The sequence below is a fragment of the Phalaenopsis equestris genome, unplaced genomic scaffold (genome assembly GCF_001263595.1).
Source record: "Phalaenopsis equestris unplaced genomic scaffold, ASM126359v1 Scaffold000866, whole genome shotgun sequence".
Classification (NCBI taxonomy): domain Eukaryota; kingdom Viridiplantae; phylum Streptophyta; class Magnoliopsida; order Asparagales; family Orchidaceae; genus Phalaenopsis; species Phalaenopsis equestris.
Window position 1 is genome coordinate 79437 of NW_018165306.1, and position 19613 is coordinate 99049.

Here is a 19613-nt window from a genome sequence, read left to right on the forward strand (position 1 = left end):
CAAGAAGCAAGGAAAGAAAAGAACAAAAATGGGGTGAGAGAGAGAAGGCACTCATCCATCTAAAATACCGAAAAGGAGATTGGATCAGTTCTCAAAACTCGTATCGAAAAGGCCTGGAAAAAAAAGTAGGGCCCAAGCTCTTTCCCAACAAACTTAAAGGGCAAGCTTGCTCGAATTTTCCCAAACCCCAAAGACATAGGATTAATCAAGTCCACTAAATGCTTTTCCAAAGCGAGGTTTGAAATCTCCCAAACTTCAAAAGAGAGTGACCTCGGGGAAACCACCATTAATATTTTCAAACTCATACCGAAATCAAAATTCCCCCAACTTTCAGATTAATAAATAGCCTCATATATCAAATAAACATGAAATTTTCTCACAAAACCAAATAAATGCTCACGGCCAGGGATCACTACAAAGAGATGAACAGCAGGTAGGACTCACGACCAAGGTAAACCCGAGGCACAGAAGGGGAGGAAACTCATGACTAAAGCAAACCCAATGAACAACAAGTGAGACTTATGACCGGGGCAAACCCAAATCAATTCTCTACAAGTTTTGATATACATAGGAGAGCACAAAACATCACCAATCTCTCAAAGTAACAAGTTTGATCCATCTACAACCATTCAAATGATTCAAACTCAACAAGAAGGAATAAATTAAACTCATTAAAATTGAGAATTTCCAATGGGTCTTACGGGTAGGAGTAGGAACCAAAGCCAGCAAAATCACCTCCAAACCATCCCTCGGGTAAGGGCCAAACAAAGCAAACCAAGCCCTCCAACAACTAGAGCCAAACCGAGCCTAGCAAGGCTAAAACAACCACTTTAGAGCCAAACCGAGTGAGCCAAACCGAGTCCAGCAGGGCTAAAACAAGCAAACACAGCGCTCAACTAGAGCCAAACCGAGTCCAGTAGTGCTAAAACAAGCAAACACAACCCTCAACTAGAGGAAAAGAAGAGCCTTCGAGGGAGGGCTTGCAGATCGACTAAAGGGATTCGTATGGAGGGCCAATAGTAGGAGGATTCCGACTACAAGGTGAGTTCTGGCGGCAAAGGAGTGCAGGGAAGGTCCTGTAGGAAGAGATAAGACTGCAAGGAAGAATATGTATGGCCTTGCAAGGCGGCAGTGCCACGACTTGGCCCAGGAGTTTGAAATTACCAAATCAGGAACTATCAGTCAAGAAAAAAAACTATCTAACAGCTTCATTTCACAACAAAATGAAATCCAAAATACAAAAGAGTCATCATATTTCATAAAAATTTTATTTACAATAGTTTATTCATATTTATACTTTCACATCTAACATAAAATAAAACTGAACTATAATACTTATCAGCTTGCACTCCTCGATGCCGTACATGTACTATCGAGGATTCATCTATCATATAAATGGTCCTCCTGTAAAATGTTAGTAACTGAAGGTGTGAGTTAAATGACTGAGTGAACAAATATTTCTAAATTATAATAATTCTCATTTTTAAAACATTTTGTAAAACTACAGTAAAAAGTAAAAAGAAAATAGTTTCATTTAATTTTAATTGATTAATGCTAGTCTTTTCATTATTGACAGACATCATATAAATTTTTACTTTTAAAAAAATATATGTTTAACCTTTTCTAACCCACCATAAAACTTGACAACCATTTTTCATTTTCATTTCTATTTCTATTTTTGTGCTTGCATTCTCCCGCCGGTACCATTCAAAAGCTGACTCATATATATATATATATATGTCATATTTGATTTCTTTTATTATATATAGCTTTAAAAAAATATTTTTTTGCATTTTAAAAGAAATGCTGAAACTAGTAAAAATATGTACAATTGCTTTGATAAATAAACATAACTATCTAAATAAAAATTTATTTACCCACCTGTATAGTCAACAATTAGTTTTTTCTCGGTCTGTCTAGTCCTTGGTGAACCTATCAGAATAGTTCAATTTCTATCACACATGTCCTCATTTTAATTCTAATTTACAATTATTATTATCATTCATTTATAAATATCTAAAATTTGTTTATTTCTCTTAATTTTTTAATTAAATGATTGAGCAATATTTAATTAATTAATTGTAAAATTTTTTTATTTGTTAACAATTTATAAGCTAAATTTAGATTAACTTAATTAGGAACTTAGGGCTTGATATTAAATTTAAACTTTATACATGGAAATTTTTCTCACGAATTTAATCTTCTCCAAAGATTTTAATTTATTTTCAAGGTAAACATATTGAAATTTTATCTTAATTAATTATAACTAAACTTTCATTAGCAAAATAAAAATGATTAAACATTTACATTAATATCAGGTTTCTTTCCTATGCTATAAACTCATTTTTCTCCTTTTTTTGTCTTCTCCAATTTTTGTGAACCAATTATACGAGAAAATATTACATACTTTATAAATATAAATATGCAATATTTAGATTAAGGGTCTGTTTGGGGCAGCTTATTTGGGTTTGGCAGGGTTTTGAAAACGTCACCGCACTGTTTGAAAATCGCATTCGATGGGTGTTTTCAAAACACCGCAAAGCGCGGTCTTCTATTTGTCCTATAGAGTCGCACGCGGGGATCTAGATGCGTTCGGCATTCGCGACTGGCGTTTAAGGCTCAAATTCCTCCCGTGTCCTTGGGTGATCTCTCTTGCGCTCTCCCTCGACCTCCCCCTCCCCAACCTTCTCCCTCGCGAACATCGATTCGATCGTTCTTCTGGTGAGATCTATGTGCTGCTATGCTTTCTGGTTGGTTTTATGGCTCGATCATCTCCTCGCGAACATCGATTCGATTATTTTTGTCATTTTTTTGCAAGATTTGGTTGATTGTTTAGGGTTTTCTTGAGGATGCCTTTGCTAGATTATTTTGGAATGCATTGAATGCATTGGATATGTGTTTCAGTACACTTTCGACTTCTTTTTTTCTGGTAATATTGCAAGTATGACAGATGAGCAAATCCTTTGAAAGTTGTCTCATGATTATTTGGACACTGTTGTTTAAGGTTTTTTGGTGCCTTGAAACAACCATTTTGGTTGTACAGTGCAATGAATGCATTTGATTTGCGTTCCAGTGCAATGGTGATGATTTACATTAGTTTTTTAAGGTTTTTTGGGCTATTGAAAGAACCATTTTGGTTTCAAAAGAATCATCTCAAATATTAGTGTAAAAAATGGCCACTTGTGTACTTGTACCGATAAATTCTTTTAAGTTGGGGCTGGCAAACAGTGTTTAGAAAAATTTACGGGCTAGCTTAGCTTATTGCAGTTTTTAGTAGTTATTTCTAATCATGCTACTAAACTTTTTGGATAAAATGGAAAGGTGCATTTTCTATTTTTAAAGGTTCAAAAGGTGGCATTCTTGTTGTTATATGAAAGGTTTGGGTGGTATGTTTGTACTTGCCCTTAATTGAATTTGGAAAAGTATTAAGTAATATAGCAGTAGCAAGGAAAAAGATCATTTTCATTTCTACAATCATATTTGACACTTTTATAGCTGTCAAAATGAGGATCAGAAGAATGCATTAGTTATTTTTATATCATATTTGAAACGGAAAGGCTAGAACCTAGTCCCTAAATCTAAAAAACCTTCCAAAAACACTACAGCATTTCTTTTTGGTACAACAACAGGATGATGCCTCTAATAGCACGACATTACAACATTTCTTTTTGGTACATCAACAGGATGAAGCCTGTAATAGCTTCATGAATATCTCTTTTATTGAATGCTATGAAATAAAAAATATAAAGAGAAAAAATTGGCTTGCTAAACTAGCATTCTTGAATATGCTCGACATTAGTTTAAGTTGAGCTACTTTTATTTGTTAGTTGAGGTACTTTTATTAGCATATCGGGTTAGCTGAGAGCATGTTGTACTGTTCTCCCTTGAGATTCATAGCTATGTAACTTTACACAATTGCATAATAAAATATGTTCGATGTTTTACTGTGGATATAGGTATTTGACCGAACCACATAATTCTTATGTGTCATTATATATATATTTATGAGCAAATGGCTACACTGTGGAAATTGCATTATTATTTGGACACCGTTGTTGGTATTGGTGGCAGAAAAAAGGTTTGAGATTCATAACTATGAGCAAATCCTTTGAAAGTATGTACATAATTAGCTTTCTGCTTCTGCAATTATTTCTTCAATAATTTTCTTATGCATATTGAGTTACAATATAAATTTCCTTATACATATGCAATTTTTCATATAGTTCCACCATGGCTAAGGCAAATGAAGGTGGTCCGTCAGCGATGTGGGATAAGAAAGTTACAAATATTTTCTGCAATCTCTGTATCACCGAGATTGAGATCGGGAACAGACCAACCACCTATTTCAATAAGGAATGTTGACAAAATATAGCTAAAAGGTTTAAAGAACTGACTTGAAGAGATTATGACAGACTAAAGTTTAAAAATAAATGGGATCAATTGAAGGAGTAGAAAATTTGGAAGAAGCTGAAACGTGGATCCATGGGGTTGGGCTAGGATCCTATTAAACGGACAATTGATGCTCCAGATGAATAGTGGGCCGAGAAATTAGTGGTAAAATAGACATTATCATTTTGTTTATTGCAAATATTTTTTATTTTACCAATTATCCCCTTAAACCTCCTCCTTAATGTAATGTTAAAGGCAATGCTGTAGCGAAAAAATACAAGCAGAGCGGAATAGAGCTGAATCTTGAAGATAAACTTGACATAATGTTCAAGGGGGTTGTGGCAACGGGAAAACATGCATTCAACCCTAGTAAGACGGGGTTTGCAGGAATACCAAATGATTTCCTACTAGAGCCGGTGGCACTTGACAAAGAAATACATAGTGCTAACTAGAGGGAGTTGGGGGAGTCAAGCTCATAATCGAAGAGGCCCAGGCTTGGAAGAATGAAGAAAGAAAATGACATTTTTGTGAAAGCTTCATTTGGCCGACTCAGATGCGTTTGGAGCTCCATCGTCGCTCCACTTCTTGACAGCACTATCTTTGATTGTCTTCGAACTTTGTCTACTGTCCCTGAATTAGTTGCGGGCATGCGCTTTCATGCAGTATGTATGAAAAAGTTAGAGGATCCAACACGTAGGCAAATATTCATGGCGATGGAACCAGAGCTGACATTGAGTATTCGCGTGTTCTTGTGAATGAATGAGTTTTTCTGTGTTTTCTTTTGTTGTATTATGAACTCTTTGAAATTATGTACTTATTTGTTATTTGGAGTTATGTTTTTTTTTTTAAACTGTACTTCTACATGATTCATGAATGTCATTTAGTAGAGTTCTATACATTTTTATTGTAACTGGCGAGTGTTCTCATTGTTTATTTCTCGTTCGCTCTATTGGTTAGTGATCGCTGAACTAACCGACATTTTTCTTCCTTTAGGATGGATCCACAACATGAATGTCGTAAGAGAATGACATGGGCTGCAGCTATTGTCATATTATTGTTGGAGTATTACCGATCAAGCAGTGTTCGTATACTCCGTATGACCTCCAACTTTGTTGGGGACAAATGGGTAGTTGACATGTATTCTGGACATCCGATTAGGTTCAACAACATATTTCGAATGACTGTACAAATATTTATGGATCTCCTCCAAGAGTTATCTCTGAATCACGGACTCCAAGGTTCTTCTTGAACGACGATAAGGGAGGTATTGGCTATAACACTATATATTCTGTCACAGAATGAATCAATTAGAGGTGCTATGGAGAGATTTCAGCATTCATCGGAGACAATACTCCGTTATTTCTCCAAAGGCATACAAACAATTGTTAGTTTAGCCGTTAAAATCGTCAGACCAGAGGATCCATCATTTGTTAATACTCCAGGACAAATCACAACTAATCCCCGTTACATGCCTTACTTCAATGTAACTATTATTTTCTTCACGTACAAACCAAAATATAAATATTTTCTAACCCTGTAAAACAGGACTGCATAAGTGCAATTGATGGTACTCACGTTGATGCCCGACTACCTAGTCATAACAAGGTGACTTACATTGGTCGAAGTGGTTCAACTACCATAACAAGGTGACTTACATTGGTCGAAGTGGTTCTGCTACTCAAAATATCATGACGATACGTGACTTTAACATGTGTTTCACATATGTTATGGCGGGTTGGGAAGGGAGTGCACATGACAGTCGGATTTTCTCCTATGCTATTAGGAATAGATCGCAGGGTTTTCCTCATCCGCCTTCAGGTATGTTTTGATTTATAAAACTCCAAGTTATATGTATTTATTGTAAAAAACAATGTCTTTTATAACAGAGAAATACTATTTAGTTGATGTTGTATATCCTATGCAGAGGGGTTATCTGAAGCCATATCTAGACACTAGGTATAATATTTCTGATTTTGAGCGAGCAAGCGGCACCATTCGTGGTAGGAAAAATGTTTAACAAACGTCACTCCTTTACAAAGGGTAATTGAAAGAACGTTTGAGGTTTGGAAGAAGAAATGGGTCATCCTACGTGACATGCCCACATATCCATTTCAAAAGCAGGTGCATATTGTGGTAGCAACAATGACACTTCATAACTTCATCCGACGACATCTTTCACGTTCAAATACGGACTTCAGTATGGTTGATAACGATGAGCTGAATGTCTATGAAAAACAATCAAAACTTTTGATCGGGCATTCAGTTCCTGAGAATGACAATGACTGTAATGAATTTGAAGTTCATGCGCGGAGGGTGTGACTGAGATGACTGCTTTGAAGGAGTCTATAGAAGATGTTATCTGTGACAGCTAATCTACCAAGTCTTTCTTTTTTTAGTACATTATAGATTCATTTTGATGTGTATTTTTTTGATATTTTTTTTAGGATCTGACATTCAATTTTTTATTTTTTTTTGCAGTTATACCGACATGACTTCTAGGATTTTAGTGTCAGACAGAGTTGTTTTGTGTTATTGTGGACTACCGGCTCCGTTACTCACGTCGCGTCAGCCTCATAGCAGTGGGAGACAGTTCTACGGTTGTCGCAAGGATGTTTCAGCTCGTTGTGGTTTTTTTCGATTGACCGACAGTCCCACTTATTACACTGCCAACAATGATGAGAATCCGATGTTTTTCCAAGTTGATAGTGCAACTGAGGATAGACGTAGCTAGAGTTTGCAATTGAATATTTTAATATTTCTCATTATAGCTGTACTTGTCATTATTCTTTTTTTATTTTTTCTGATACTCACGATAGTGTGAGAACTGTATTTCATTTTTTGGAACTGATCTGTGATGATTTTATGCTCCTACACTATATACTTCTGTACTATCAATAAACTATTCTAAACAAGCTGTCTCAAACAGTTTTACCAGACAAGAGCAGAAAGGTCATTTATACAGCCACAACTATCAATAAGCTATTTTGAATAAGCTGTCCCAAACAATAAGCCAACTTATTCTGATAATATGCAGATTATCAGATTATCAGAATAATCTGCTTATCAGCAATTATAAATAATCAACAGCTGCCCCAAACAAACCCTAAATCTTTTATGCAAGAGACACGAGCTCTCCTTTTCCACCTTCGCTCGGTTATGTCCCAGGAAGTCGCGATCGAGCTCTCACACTCGCCGGAAAAACTTCTGCAACGACTAGAGCTTGTCTTGTGTCCAAAAAGCATTGCGCGTCTCTTCCTTCCCTTTTTCTTCCGCTCGCACGACTGATGGAACATCGAAGGCAAAAGAAGAAGGCTCAGGTGAGTCACTCGAGCCCTCCAGGTGCTCGATCGAGCGTCTCTAGATCGTGGAAAAGATTTTCTATGGGCCACTCGATCCATCCTCCTCGTTTCACTCGGTTCGCTCTGTTAAAGCCGTAGGAAGGCTTGGTTGAACACTCCTGCAGCTCTACGGTAATCTCCTCTTTGTTTTCTTCTTCTTTTACTTTTTCTTCTTCCTCCTCTTCGATTAGGGCACAACTCCCCTTTCTTGCTCTCATTTCCTCCTCTGTCTCTCTCACGCTCTCCCTCTCTCTTTCATGGGATGATTTCGAATGGATGAGGGAATACCTCATCTTAATTCTCCCACTTGCGGTGAGATTTCGAATGAACAACACATGCTTTGCAGGTGTCTTGAACAGGGAATTTCTTTTTTTTTCTTATATTTAATAAAAATTGTAATTTGTTATTATTACAAACAAAGAGGATTTTCATGCTGGCAGAGGAGATTTCTGGCTGCAAGGAGGAGGTCTGGTGGCAGGAGGAAGCTAGGTTTGTTTTATGGACTAGTGACGCGCTGTTCTGCTGAAATTGAATCAATGGATTCATTGAGATGCACGAACGAGAGGATCCTGCAATTGTGATGTACGAACAAAGGATTCTAACTGTAGAAATAATGGAAGAATGCAGAGGAGACGATTTGCCTCCTTGGTCCCGTGCCTACGATCTACGACGCACTATTAGGAAGAACCCGGAAGGAACAATTCGGTCGAGCGACGATCTGTGACACACCAACTGAAGGATTCAAACCACAGAGCGCTATGAGCGAACGGGAGGAGATGACGTTTTGGCAATTCTTCGAACTCAAAGTTTTTAGAGGACTAAGAGGACGAAGCAGACGGAGTCCTCGAAAGCGAACGATAGATTTCTGGTCTTTGATACCACTTTGAAAATAGGTATGAGGAGGAAAAATTACTTAATTTTTATTATTCACTTGTATGCACAAGAAAATTCAATCTCCTTCCTAATGTACTAACTTGCCAAATATATCCAGTCTAAATTATGAAAGAAAATAATTCTGAAATAAAAAATAAAGTAACGTAAAATAGAAAGGGAAAAAAATTAAGAAAAGTGTTTCCAAAAATATCCCTAATCAAATATTTCCTAGATTTTGTGAAGCAGTTGGCTGACCATGGAGTGGAGCCAAACTTCTCAGCTTCCTTGGTCCCGTGCCTACGATCTACGACGTACTATTAGGAAGAACCCGGAAGGAACAATTCGGTCGAGCGACGATCTGTAACACACTAACTGAAGGATACAAACCACATAGCGCTATGAGCGAACGGGAGGAGATGACGTTTTGGCAATTCTTCGAACTCAAAGTTTTTAGAGGACTAAGAGGACGAAGCAGACGGAGTCCTCAAAAGCGAACGATAGATTTCTGGTCTTTGATACCACGTTGAAAACAGATATGAGGAGGAAAAATTACTTAATTTTTATTATTCACTTGTAGGCACATTTTTTTAGAAAATTCAATCTCCTTCCTAATGTACTAACTTGCCAAATATATCTAGTCTAAATTATGAAAGAAAATAATTCTGAAATAAAAAATAAAGTAACGTAAAATAGAAAGGGAAAAAAATTAAGAAAAGTGTTTCCAAAAATATCCCTAATCAAATATTTCCTAGATTTTGTGAAGCAGTTGGCTGACCATGGAGTGGAGCCAAACTTCTCAGCTTCCTTGGTCCCGTGCCTACGATCTACGACGTACTATTAGGAAGAACCCGGAAGGAACAATTCGGTCGAGCGACGATCTGTAACACACTAACTGAAGGATACAAACCACATAGCGCTATGAGCGAACGGGAGGAGATGACGTTTTGGCAATTCTTCGAACTCAAAGTTTTTAGAGGACTAAGAGGACGAAGCAGACGGAGTCCTCAAAAGCGAACGATAGATTTCTGGTCTTTGATACCACGTTGAAAACAGATATGAGGAGGAAAAATTACTTAATTTTTATTATTCACTTGTAGGCACATTTTTTTAGAAAATTCAATCTCCTTCCTAATGTACTAACTTGCCAAATATATCTAGTCTAAATTATGAAAGAAAATAATTCTGAAATAAAAAATAAAGTAACGTAAAATAGAAAGGGAAAAAAATTAAGAAAAGTGTTTCCAAAAATATCCCTAATCAAATATTTCCTAGATTTTGTGAAGCGGTCGGCTGACCATGGAGTGGAGCCAAAATTCTCAGCTTTCTTTAATAGCCAATTACCATCCCGTAGTAGAGAAACTTCTCAACTTGTAGAAAACTAAAATTGGAAGTAAAAATTCCATATCAAGGAAGCTATGAGAGTTGCCTGATTGGTTGCAAAAGTTACTGATGAATGAACCGAACATGAAGTCTCAGGAAGAAGAACTTCTAAACACTGCTCAGGCGTTGAAGCATAGTTTCTTTCTAGATTAACCTTGATATAAATCGTCACCAATGTCACACTCAAAATAGTGAATCGAACCAAAGCTATAACAATTATTAAAATAAGCCTGAGAACACTATGCTTTCTCATATCGACATTTTAGGCATGATTAATATAGGAAAATAAAAATGAAATTTTTAAAAATAAAGAAAAACTACAGAAGAAAATACCTACAATGATTGTCAATTTGCTCATCTTATCACGCACATTTTGTGTTTTCAACTAATTTGCTCATCTTTTCACGTACTAGTTTTAGGGTTACATGCCTCTGGCATTTCACACCGTTAACAATATCATTTTGAAATAAGTTGAAATTGATTATTTTAACTTGTTACATATGATTACGTCAAGTATTTTGCACTTACTCCTGCTATCCATATCTAAAATTTTATTGCTTAATCGTAATGAATCCATAAATATATTGTACTAAGCGTGCTTTTAAGATTGGACAGTTCATTCAGAAAGTTCCTGTGCATGACATGTTTGGCAATCCAGCCATTACAACTGCTGATAGTTCCAACCCATGGTGGACTTTATTAGTCGATGCTGTACAAAAGGCCAATGGAAGGCTTGCTAAACCAGAGATTTTTCCTGCATCCACTGATGTTCGTTATTTCCGTGCACGTGGTATACCAGCATTTGGATTTTCGCCAATGGCCAATACTCCAATTTTACTCCATGACCATAATGAGGTTAGTGATTTGTGTATGTGCCAATACAATAAATTTATACATGCTTAGATTTTTAGCCAACGTTACCGTCCCCAATATCTATAAGTGGAAATTGAATGTGCTTCTATTCTGTTTCCTTTGTCCCTTTTATCAGCATCCCTTTTTACATAAATACCACCCAATTCCTGTGAATTTACATATCTAACATCTAAACTTTACTTCTTCACATTTATACCACCCAAATCTTTCATATCATATCAAAACTTAAGTTTTTTTAACTTTTAAAAAGTAAAATCCACCCTTTTCATGCATAGGTAAGGCGGTATGAATGTACAAAATTGATGTTTTGGAGTTTGATATGTAAACACATAAGAATTGAGTGGTATGCGTGTAAATGTCCCTTTTTGTTCTCAGATCATTTTTGTATAGTAAGGCATTTTTATGAGTTTTTGTGGTTGCTTCTTGAAGTTCCTGTTGGTTTGCAGTTCTTGAACAAAGCTGAATACTTGAAAGGGATTGCTATTTACGAATCAATCATCAAAGAGTTTACAACTTATAGGGAGCTTGTCCTGGATGATGAATCGAGGGCAGAGCTGTAAACTGATGAAGAGCCATCCCTGTTTTATTAGTAGCTCTTCTGATGTTTCACGTCCGCTACTATTTTCAGCAAAACCTGTCTTGTAGGTTGGGCCTTAGTTGTTAGACTTTGAAGGACTTGTAATTTAACTGTGAACGTGCTGAATTTATCTTCCTTTATCTTTGTAATTACATAGTTTGGCTTATGACAAAATTTGCCATATATCCTTTTGCGTACCATGTGGATGCTGGCCTGGAGCTCCTGTTTTCATGATCATTGGGCGGTTCGAGATTAACAAAAAAAAAAAAAAAAGTTTAAGAATCTAGTTTAAATATCAACTGGAGCGTGTCGAGAAGGTATTTACCGTCCCTTCTCTTTCCTTTATTTTAAGATTGGTCTGCCTGTTTAAAGCATACGAACCATTGGGTATGGGTAAGTTTTTGTGTATAATGTGCCTGTGCATTTGTTTTTATTCTTTCAGTTTCTAAATAAAATAGGTTTAGGAAAAAATTTCAGGGTGAATACATTTTCTTACTGATTTTAAACTCAATGACCTTTTTTTATGGAAGGATATTGAACATTTTTTTGGGTGTTTATCTCTTCTCTTTGCAGTATTTCAATAAATTAGCTCTTTATGGTCTCAAATATTACAATCCCAAGGATTGTTTATCAGGTTTGAATTAAAATCAAATAAATAATATTTTTTTTGTTGTGTCATTTACATGCAACTCAATTTATATGTATTTACATATCTAATACAAAAAATTTACTTTTTCATTTGTATCATTCAAATCTTTGGTATCACATTAAAAATATCATTATTTTAACTTTTATGCATGGGTAAGGTGCTATGTATGTAAAAAATTTGAATTTTAGGTGTTTGATATGCAAATACATGGGAATTGTTTGGTATGCTTGTAAATCTTCTTCTTTTGTTGGAGTTTTAGGGTTTTTTTGCAGCATGCCAATCATTGGTGTACTTTCTTTCAAAAATGGAAAAAATATGTTTGAAGTAAATTGTTTCCGTGCATGGCCTCGTTATGCTCAACACAAAATAAGCTCGGCATAAAAAAGTTTGTATTCAGGCTTGCTTGTGAAAAGTCTGTATGCATCCCTGCTTGTGTTGTCTATTGATTCTTTATAGACGATCACTTTTCACGAAGTTACCAGGGAGCTTTGAGGGTTGGTTTTGTTAATCATTCATGGTTTGTTTAACAACAGCCTTAATGCTGATGGGAGGTAAGGAGGTGTTTCTATTAACTATTTTATGCAATGGAAGAGTTTGCAAATATTCTTTTGGTTTATTGATTATTTTACAATAATAATTTCTCTTGGACTTGTGGGGTTATGTGGGGAATGCTTTATAGGGCATGAGTTTATTATTATTATTATTATTTTGAAATAAATTTCACATCTAAATAGATTGCCTTTCGAATACAATCTTCTTCTATTCATATCAAAGGTCTCTTTTTTTTATGTCTTTCATGTTTTAGAATACATGTGTAATAGCCTAGACTCTCAACACATGCAATGGATACTTTTGTGGATGCTATTATCACGTTGCAACTCTGGGCTAATAAAATTGCATGCAATGGATACTTTTGTGGATGCTAGCTATTATCACGTTGCAACTCTGGGCTAATAAAATTTGATTTTTCAGATGTTCCTAATGCTTTTATGCTTTCGTAATATTATCGCCCATAAGCTTGAATCTAACATTGTCATTGCAGGATTCCATGTCTCGGATGCAAAAAAAGGTGGAGGGTTGTATTAGTCAGTTGACATTAAGCGTAAACTTTTGTCGAAGACTAAAATATGAATCATTTAATGTACTATGTCAATGCTTTGACGTTTCTTGGAATCGATGTCCTGTACTGCTTGAATATAGTGAAAAGTGTGCTAGGGTTGTACACCAACTTCCGGGTGTAATATTTAAGCAGGGATTATCTCATTCGAACAAATGCAGACAAAGAAGTTTGTTCATGCAATTTAAGATGAAAACTTGAAATAGAAGTATTCTCTTAGATAAATTATTGGAGTTAGTAGATATTATGGTATATAGTAATATAATTATTTTTTTGCTTTTAAGAAACTAAATGAGTTGGATAAAAAATTATGGAGATCGATAGTTAATGTTTTATACTTTGATCTATAGCTAAGTCATACTAGAGATGTTGTAGGAGTAATTATAGCTAAGAGTTTGAAAGAAAATATTGTAAAAATTAAAAGTGTAGATGAGTCGAGCGTTTGACCAGCTACTCATAACTCAGTTCCAATGAGAGCTTGTTTATATTTGTTTGATTAACTAATTAAACAAGTTCGAACAGTTTTATAAATGTTTGATTGTTAGATAAAGAAAGCTTGAACACCACGTTCTATTTGTTTATATTAGCGAATAATATCATTTAAAGGTCACAATCATGCTCGTTGAAAGTCGATAAACAATTTCAAATAATGTTCATAAATATGATGGATAAAATACTTATGAATAAAATTGGTTAAAGCTTAATATAAGTTTCTAAATAAACTCAATTAAAGCTTTTTTTTAAATTCTTTTATATTAAATTATATTAAGTTTTAATTTATAGCACTTAAAATAAGATATAATTATTTATTTAGTTCATTTATTTACGCATTATGCTTATTTTCGTTAATTATTTAATAGCTCTTTCATTTAAAAGCTCATTTATTTTTGTATGTTCAACAATTAACTCATTTATATGTCGATAGAACTCGTTCTATTAGAAAATAAATAGCTCATCCATACTATTCATTTTTTGTTTGATAAGTCTTATTTAGTTAGAAAATAGATAGTGTAATAACAATAATTTTAATTTGCTCAAAAAAGTTAATTTGAATAGAATCTAAGTATCTTGATAATTTACTCATTATTCAACACGATAATGACTCAATTACGATGAAAAGAACTAGAAAAAAACAAATTCAAACCTGAATTAAGCTTGAACACAAATATAAAGCTCGATTAGAGCATGCTCGAGCTCAAATTTTAGAAACAATCTTCAGCTTGAATGCAGTCCTGTAAGCTCGATTTGACCTCAAATTTTTTTAAACAAGCTCAAGCTTAAGTACAGTTCTAATCGACTTGGTTCAGTTCATTTGCACCTTTAGTAAGAATTAAAAGTACAGTTCTAATCGGCTTGGTTCAGTTCATTTGCACCTTTAGTAAGAATTAACAGAATTGAAGATATAATTATAACTTTAAAATTTGTTGTTGATACTAAGATAATGTTATAAATGTTTATAGTCTCATGTTAGGTTTGGATGTATGTTCAAAAGAAAAATAGCTTGAATGATCTAAAAGAATTAATATGATGGATGATTTTAGAAGCATTTATGGCGGCTATGATTTTTGATAATATTATTACTTTATTTAAGAAAATAAATGAACATATTATCACTTGTATGATTAGGTTTATAGCAAATTTATTACTTTCTTATGAGCAAAATAAATCGTCAGCACTGCAAAGATTGTAAGGTGATTTGAAGTAAAAATTTAAGTATCCGAAATCGATCATTAGTTTTAGATTTTAAGATGAAGGGTTGAAAAATGAAAAATACAATGAAATAGTCATAGATTTAGATGTCACTTAAAATATGCAAATAAAATTATATTTATGAATAAACTTCAAGATATTAAAATTGAAGAAGTTTATGAAGAAGTGTGAGATAAGTAACGAGTATTAATAAAGAAAATTATAAAAGAATAAAAAAGAAAAACTTTTAAATAAATATAATTTGTTGTGTAAAAACAATGTGCAAGAAAAGATAAAAAATAAAAAAAATTGTTATAAAAATTATTTTAGATATAAAAACTTGGAGAATTGAAAAAACTATTAAGTGGGTCATAGGGAATCCAAAAGAATATGCCATGATGTTAAAAGTTTTGTTTTTAATGATCTTCATTATAGATTAAATACTAAAGAAGATGATATATATATTTACAAACTAATTAAGTAAAGAGATAAGAAAAGTAAAGATCAAGTAAAATGGATTAAAGATGAAAATAAAAAAGCACTTTTTGTAGAAGAGGATATTTAACATTAATATGTGAGATATTTTGATAAAGTTTTCAATGAAGACTATGGAAATATGACCGATTTTATGGATTTTATAATTATAAACAATAATATTTGTTTTTTTTATTTTCACCATTGGATTAACAAATGTTGAGGATGCTCTATAGAAAATGAAATGTAGTAAGACTGATGGTACTTCAATAGATGTTTGGAAATATTTAAATCTAAGAATTTCTTGACTAATTAAAATTTTTAATATTATTTTAAAATCTAAAATGTTATTTGATGAGTGAATAAAATGCATATTGATTATTTTTTAAGAATAAATATGATACAGAATAATGTCAAAATTATATAGAAATTAAGTTAATGTGGCGTGCATTAAAGTTATGGGAGAGAATAATTGAACATAGGATACAATGTGATATAAAAATTTCTCAAAATCAGTTTAGATTCATGTTGGGCAAGTTACTATTGAAAATATACATTTATTAAGAGGTTTGATGGAGAAGTACAGATTAAGGAGGATCTACATATGATTTTTGTCTATTTAGAAAAACTTATGATAAGGTTCCAATCGAAGTACTTTGGAAATTTTTAGAAAAGCAGGGTTGATATTGTTTTTATTCAAGTCATTAAAGATATGTATATTAGAGTTGTGTTTGAACACAAGGAAGTTGACCAAGAATTTTCTTATTTCAATAGGATTGCATTTGCGCTCTTTTTAAGCCACTATCTTTTTTGCTTTAGTTATGAATGTGCTTACTGGAAATTTATAGGAGGATGTATTTTGGTTTGTGATTTTTATTGATGATATCCTTCTTGTGGATAAGATTGAGAGAATTTAGGAAACAACATAAACTTTTGAATCTAAAGCTTTCGTTTGAGTAGATCTAGAACTGAATACATGAAAGTAGATCTTGTGGCAGGGTTGTAACAATTGATGATTAAGTCATTAAAATGAGGAAGCATTTTAGATAAATCGGGTACATTGTTCAAAGTGATGGTGATATCGATGGGGGATGTTATTAGTAGAGTTCAAGTTGGTTGGTTAAAGTGGAAGAATACATCCGGCTATTGTGTGATAGAAAAGTACCGCTTTGACTTAATGGAACAATTTATGAGATGATGGTGAGACCTGCTATGCTTTATGATGCAGAGCGTTGGCCTGTAAGTGTTGCTAAGTTGAGAATGCTCAGGTGGATCAGTGGCTTTAGACTCAGACACAAAATGTGAAATGAATTTATCTATGAAAGAGTTGGAATAGCTCTAGTGACATAAAAGATCAAAGAGTAATCTTAAGATGGTTTGATCACATTAAACATTGACCATCTGATGGCCCTAACCCTAATAGGATAGTAGATGTTTTAGGTTTGACTTATATTAAGAAAGATAAGGCATATCTAAAAAGACTTGGGCATGTTGTATAAAAGTTGATCTTAATTTATTAAAAGTAAATGAAAATATGATACTCAATAGGACACAATGGAGAAAAATGGATTCTTGTAGCCGACCCCACTTTGTGGGATAAAGGCTTATTATTGTTGTAAGCTTCAATCTCCCTTCATCAAATATTCTTTTTGGGATGCCATGGGACATTTGTTTTCTCCTCCCTTGATTAAATAATTATCTTTTCTTAGCTGTCGACATGCTAATATGCCAATCTATATTAATTCTTATGATGCATAATACTGCTATCATTGATAGATTAGATTGGAAAGGGTTTTTAATCTACTTTTTTTATCGCAAAGAAAGGAGAGTACCTATATAGCGATTGAATTAGATGCATGAGTTATGTTTTGTCGTGGAAGAGAGAATTTGTACCGAAGGATTGAAGATTTGGTTAAGACATTCTGTCAGATGGTGTAAATTTCAAAAGGAAGATGACCTTTGGTCATAATTTTAGCTTTAAGAAATTTTTTGTTGTTGTGCTTCCTTCAGTTAATACCTTTTAAGAAAAAATCTCAGTACAAAAATGCTTAAATGCCGCATGGTTTTGACAATTGCATTTGGGATTGTTAGTTGACATTATTTTTTAGCATAATATTTGGTTTTACAAACTGTTTAAATGCCGCATGGATTTTTTATCTATTACTTCAAACTTGCTCGTATCTTTTAGAGCTTCAGTGATGTGCCTGCAAAAAATTTCTGCAAAGATCTACTAGTTATGAGCTGTGATGTTTGGAATGCCTGTTGGGGAATTAGGACAAGTTTGTTTATACTTGCTGAATTTATGACTGGCATATGAGCGTGGTGAATTTGCATCCTTCTTTCGCTTTAGATTGGTGAGGTATTTGGCTCATATTAGGATTACGGCTTGCATCAAAATGTAATTGCTGTTTATCCAAAGAAAACGTCATTTTCTTTTTTTGTAATTTATTTTTCATTGGCGGATTCATTTCACTTCTTTTTAATGCTTACAAAAAACAAAAAAGGAGATTAGTTTGCTAATTGTGTTATTTGGAGACTTGATAGATTGATTCATCTACTGTGCTAAGATAATGAAAAAATTAGTGCAATTCATACATTTGTTAAAATGAAAATGTAAAAAGGTTTGAAAACATAAATAAATAATAATAATAATAAATTTTTGTAGTATAAAACATGAGAGAAATTTTAAATACTTAAAAAAACTTATTAAAAGTAATAAATTTTATTTTATTTTTTATATGAGGTAACTCACAAGGATGGTGGTCAAGATTAGCTAATGAAGCTGCGAGTCCAACAAATTGACTCACACCCAAAACCCTTGATGATATTAAATCTATTAATCATATCTGGTGTTAACTTCTATTATTATTCCTGCTCAGAAATTATTATATCGCGCTTTAATTTTTTCTAGCCTTTTTTTTTTCCTTCCTCCCGGAAAAAGTAAAATCTTTTTTCTAACCAATCCTCGCAGAAGGGAAGAGCTTCGCCGTAACATAAAAACGAAAAAAGGTCCCATCGGGATTTGAACTCGGGTTACTGGATTCAGAGTCCAATGTCCTCATCGCTAGACCGTGGGACCGCTTTGTGATATAGATTGAATACATAAGTTAGTAATATATTTCGAAAACACAAGAAGTTTCTCTCTTCCTACAATATTCTCCTTTTTTTTTTAATGGAAAATTGAATTAGCATAATAATATAACATATTACATGGTGACTATGTTAGGATTGATAATTCAATGGCATAAGGGCTTGTTTACTAGCATCTATTAAAAATATTTGAAAATTTAAAATAAAATTTAAATTGAATGCTTTTGTAGATTTTCTTAAATTATTTTCTTGGTTGAAGAATCTTTAATATTTCAAGTTAAGGGTTTGTTTTATTTCTTTATTTTTGAGGTAAGAGCCCTAGTTATTTTTAAATTGCATGTAAGTTTATGGATTGTTATGTAATGTATTCATCATCCTTGCTTGAGAAAAAAAATTAAATTTAGTATATAACTTAGATTGAAAAGATGTAATGGAAGTCCCTAATAATCTACATAATATCACCAAATAACAACTATATTGAGACAAATGATATTTACAATTTGTTTATCTAGTTAGTAGCAGGTTTTGTTATGTAATACTTTATAATTTAGTAGTATACACAAAAGTATTTAGGGGAACCCACCAACCAAGATCAAGGCTCATTAAGTGAGCGAAAGTCAAACTTATTAGCCCATTTTATGGAAAAATCACTTACAAGATTCTAGGTAATACTTACCAGCCAGATTTGAAGTAGATTAATAGGTTCATGGAGAACTATGCACATGCATAATGAACTCACAAGTTGACCAATCATTAGCATAGTTGCTCATAATCAATATACAATTGGAAACCTCAAAGGAACCCAAATGTTCCTCCTACTGAACAACAACAACAACAACAAACATTTATCCCACTGAGTAGGGTCGGCTGCATGAATCCCTTTTTTCCATTATGTGCTATTGAGTGCTATATTTTTGTCTAATTTTCACAAGTTAAGATAATTTTTTATAAAACATGCCAAACTGTTTTAAGATCTATCTCTACCTTTGTTAGCATCAATCATTACAAAAAATCTACTGTCCTAACAGGGTCACCAAACGGTTAATTTTTAATGTGAAAAAATTATCTAAGGCAACTCTCTTTAGTCTTGTTTCCTACCAGAGCTGCGCCAACTCTTTCACGTATATATTCATTTTGCATTTTGTCTCTAAGTGTAAAATCACT

General features: G+C 33.5%; 1 protein-coding gene across 2 annotated transcripts in view; it reads left to right on the forward strand.

Moving 5' to 3' along the window:
* The window catches only part of LOC110031913 (aminoacylase-1), a 70735-nt gene extending 59122 nt beyond the window's left edge, over positions 1-11613 (forward strand). The window contains exons 3-4 of one of the 2 annotated variants that reach the window (XM_020735349.1): positions 10587-10835; positions 11300-11613. In XM_020735349.1, coding sequence (XP_020591008.1) covers positions 10587-10835; positions 11300-11413 — 363 coding nt within the window. In that variant the 3' untranslated portion in view covers positions 11414-11613. The remainder of the gene's footprint in view (positions 1-10586; positions 10836-11299) is intronic. The other variant, XM_020735350.1, reaches the window with a different exon arrangement.
* Positions 11614-19613: the final 8000 nt, after the last annotated feature.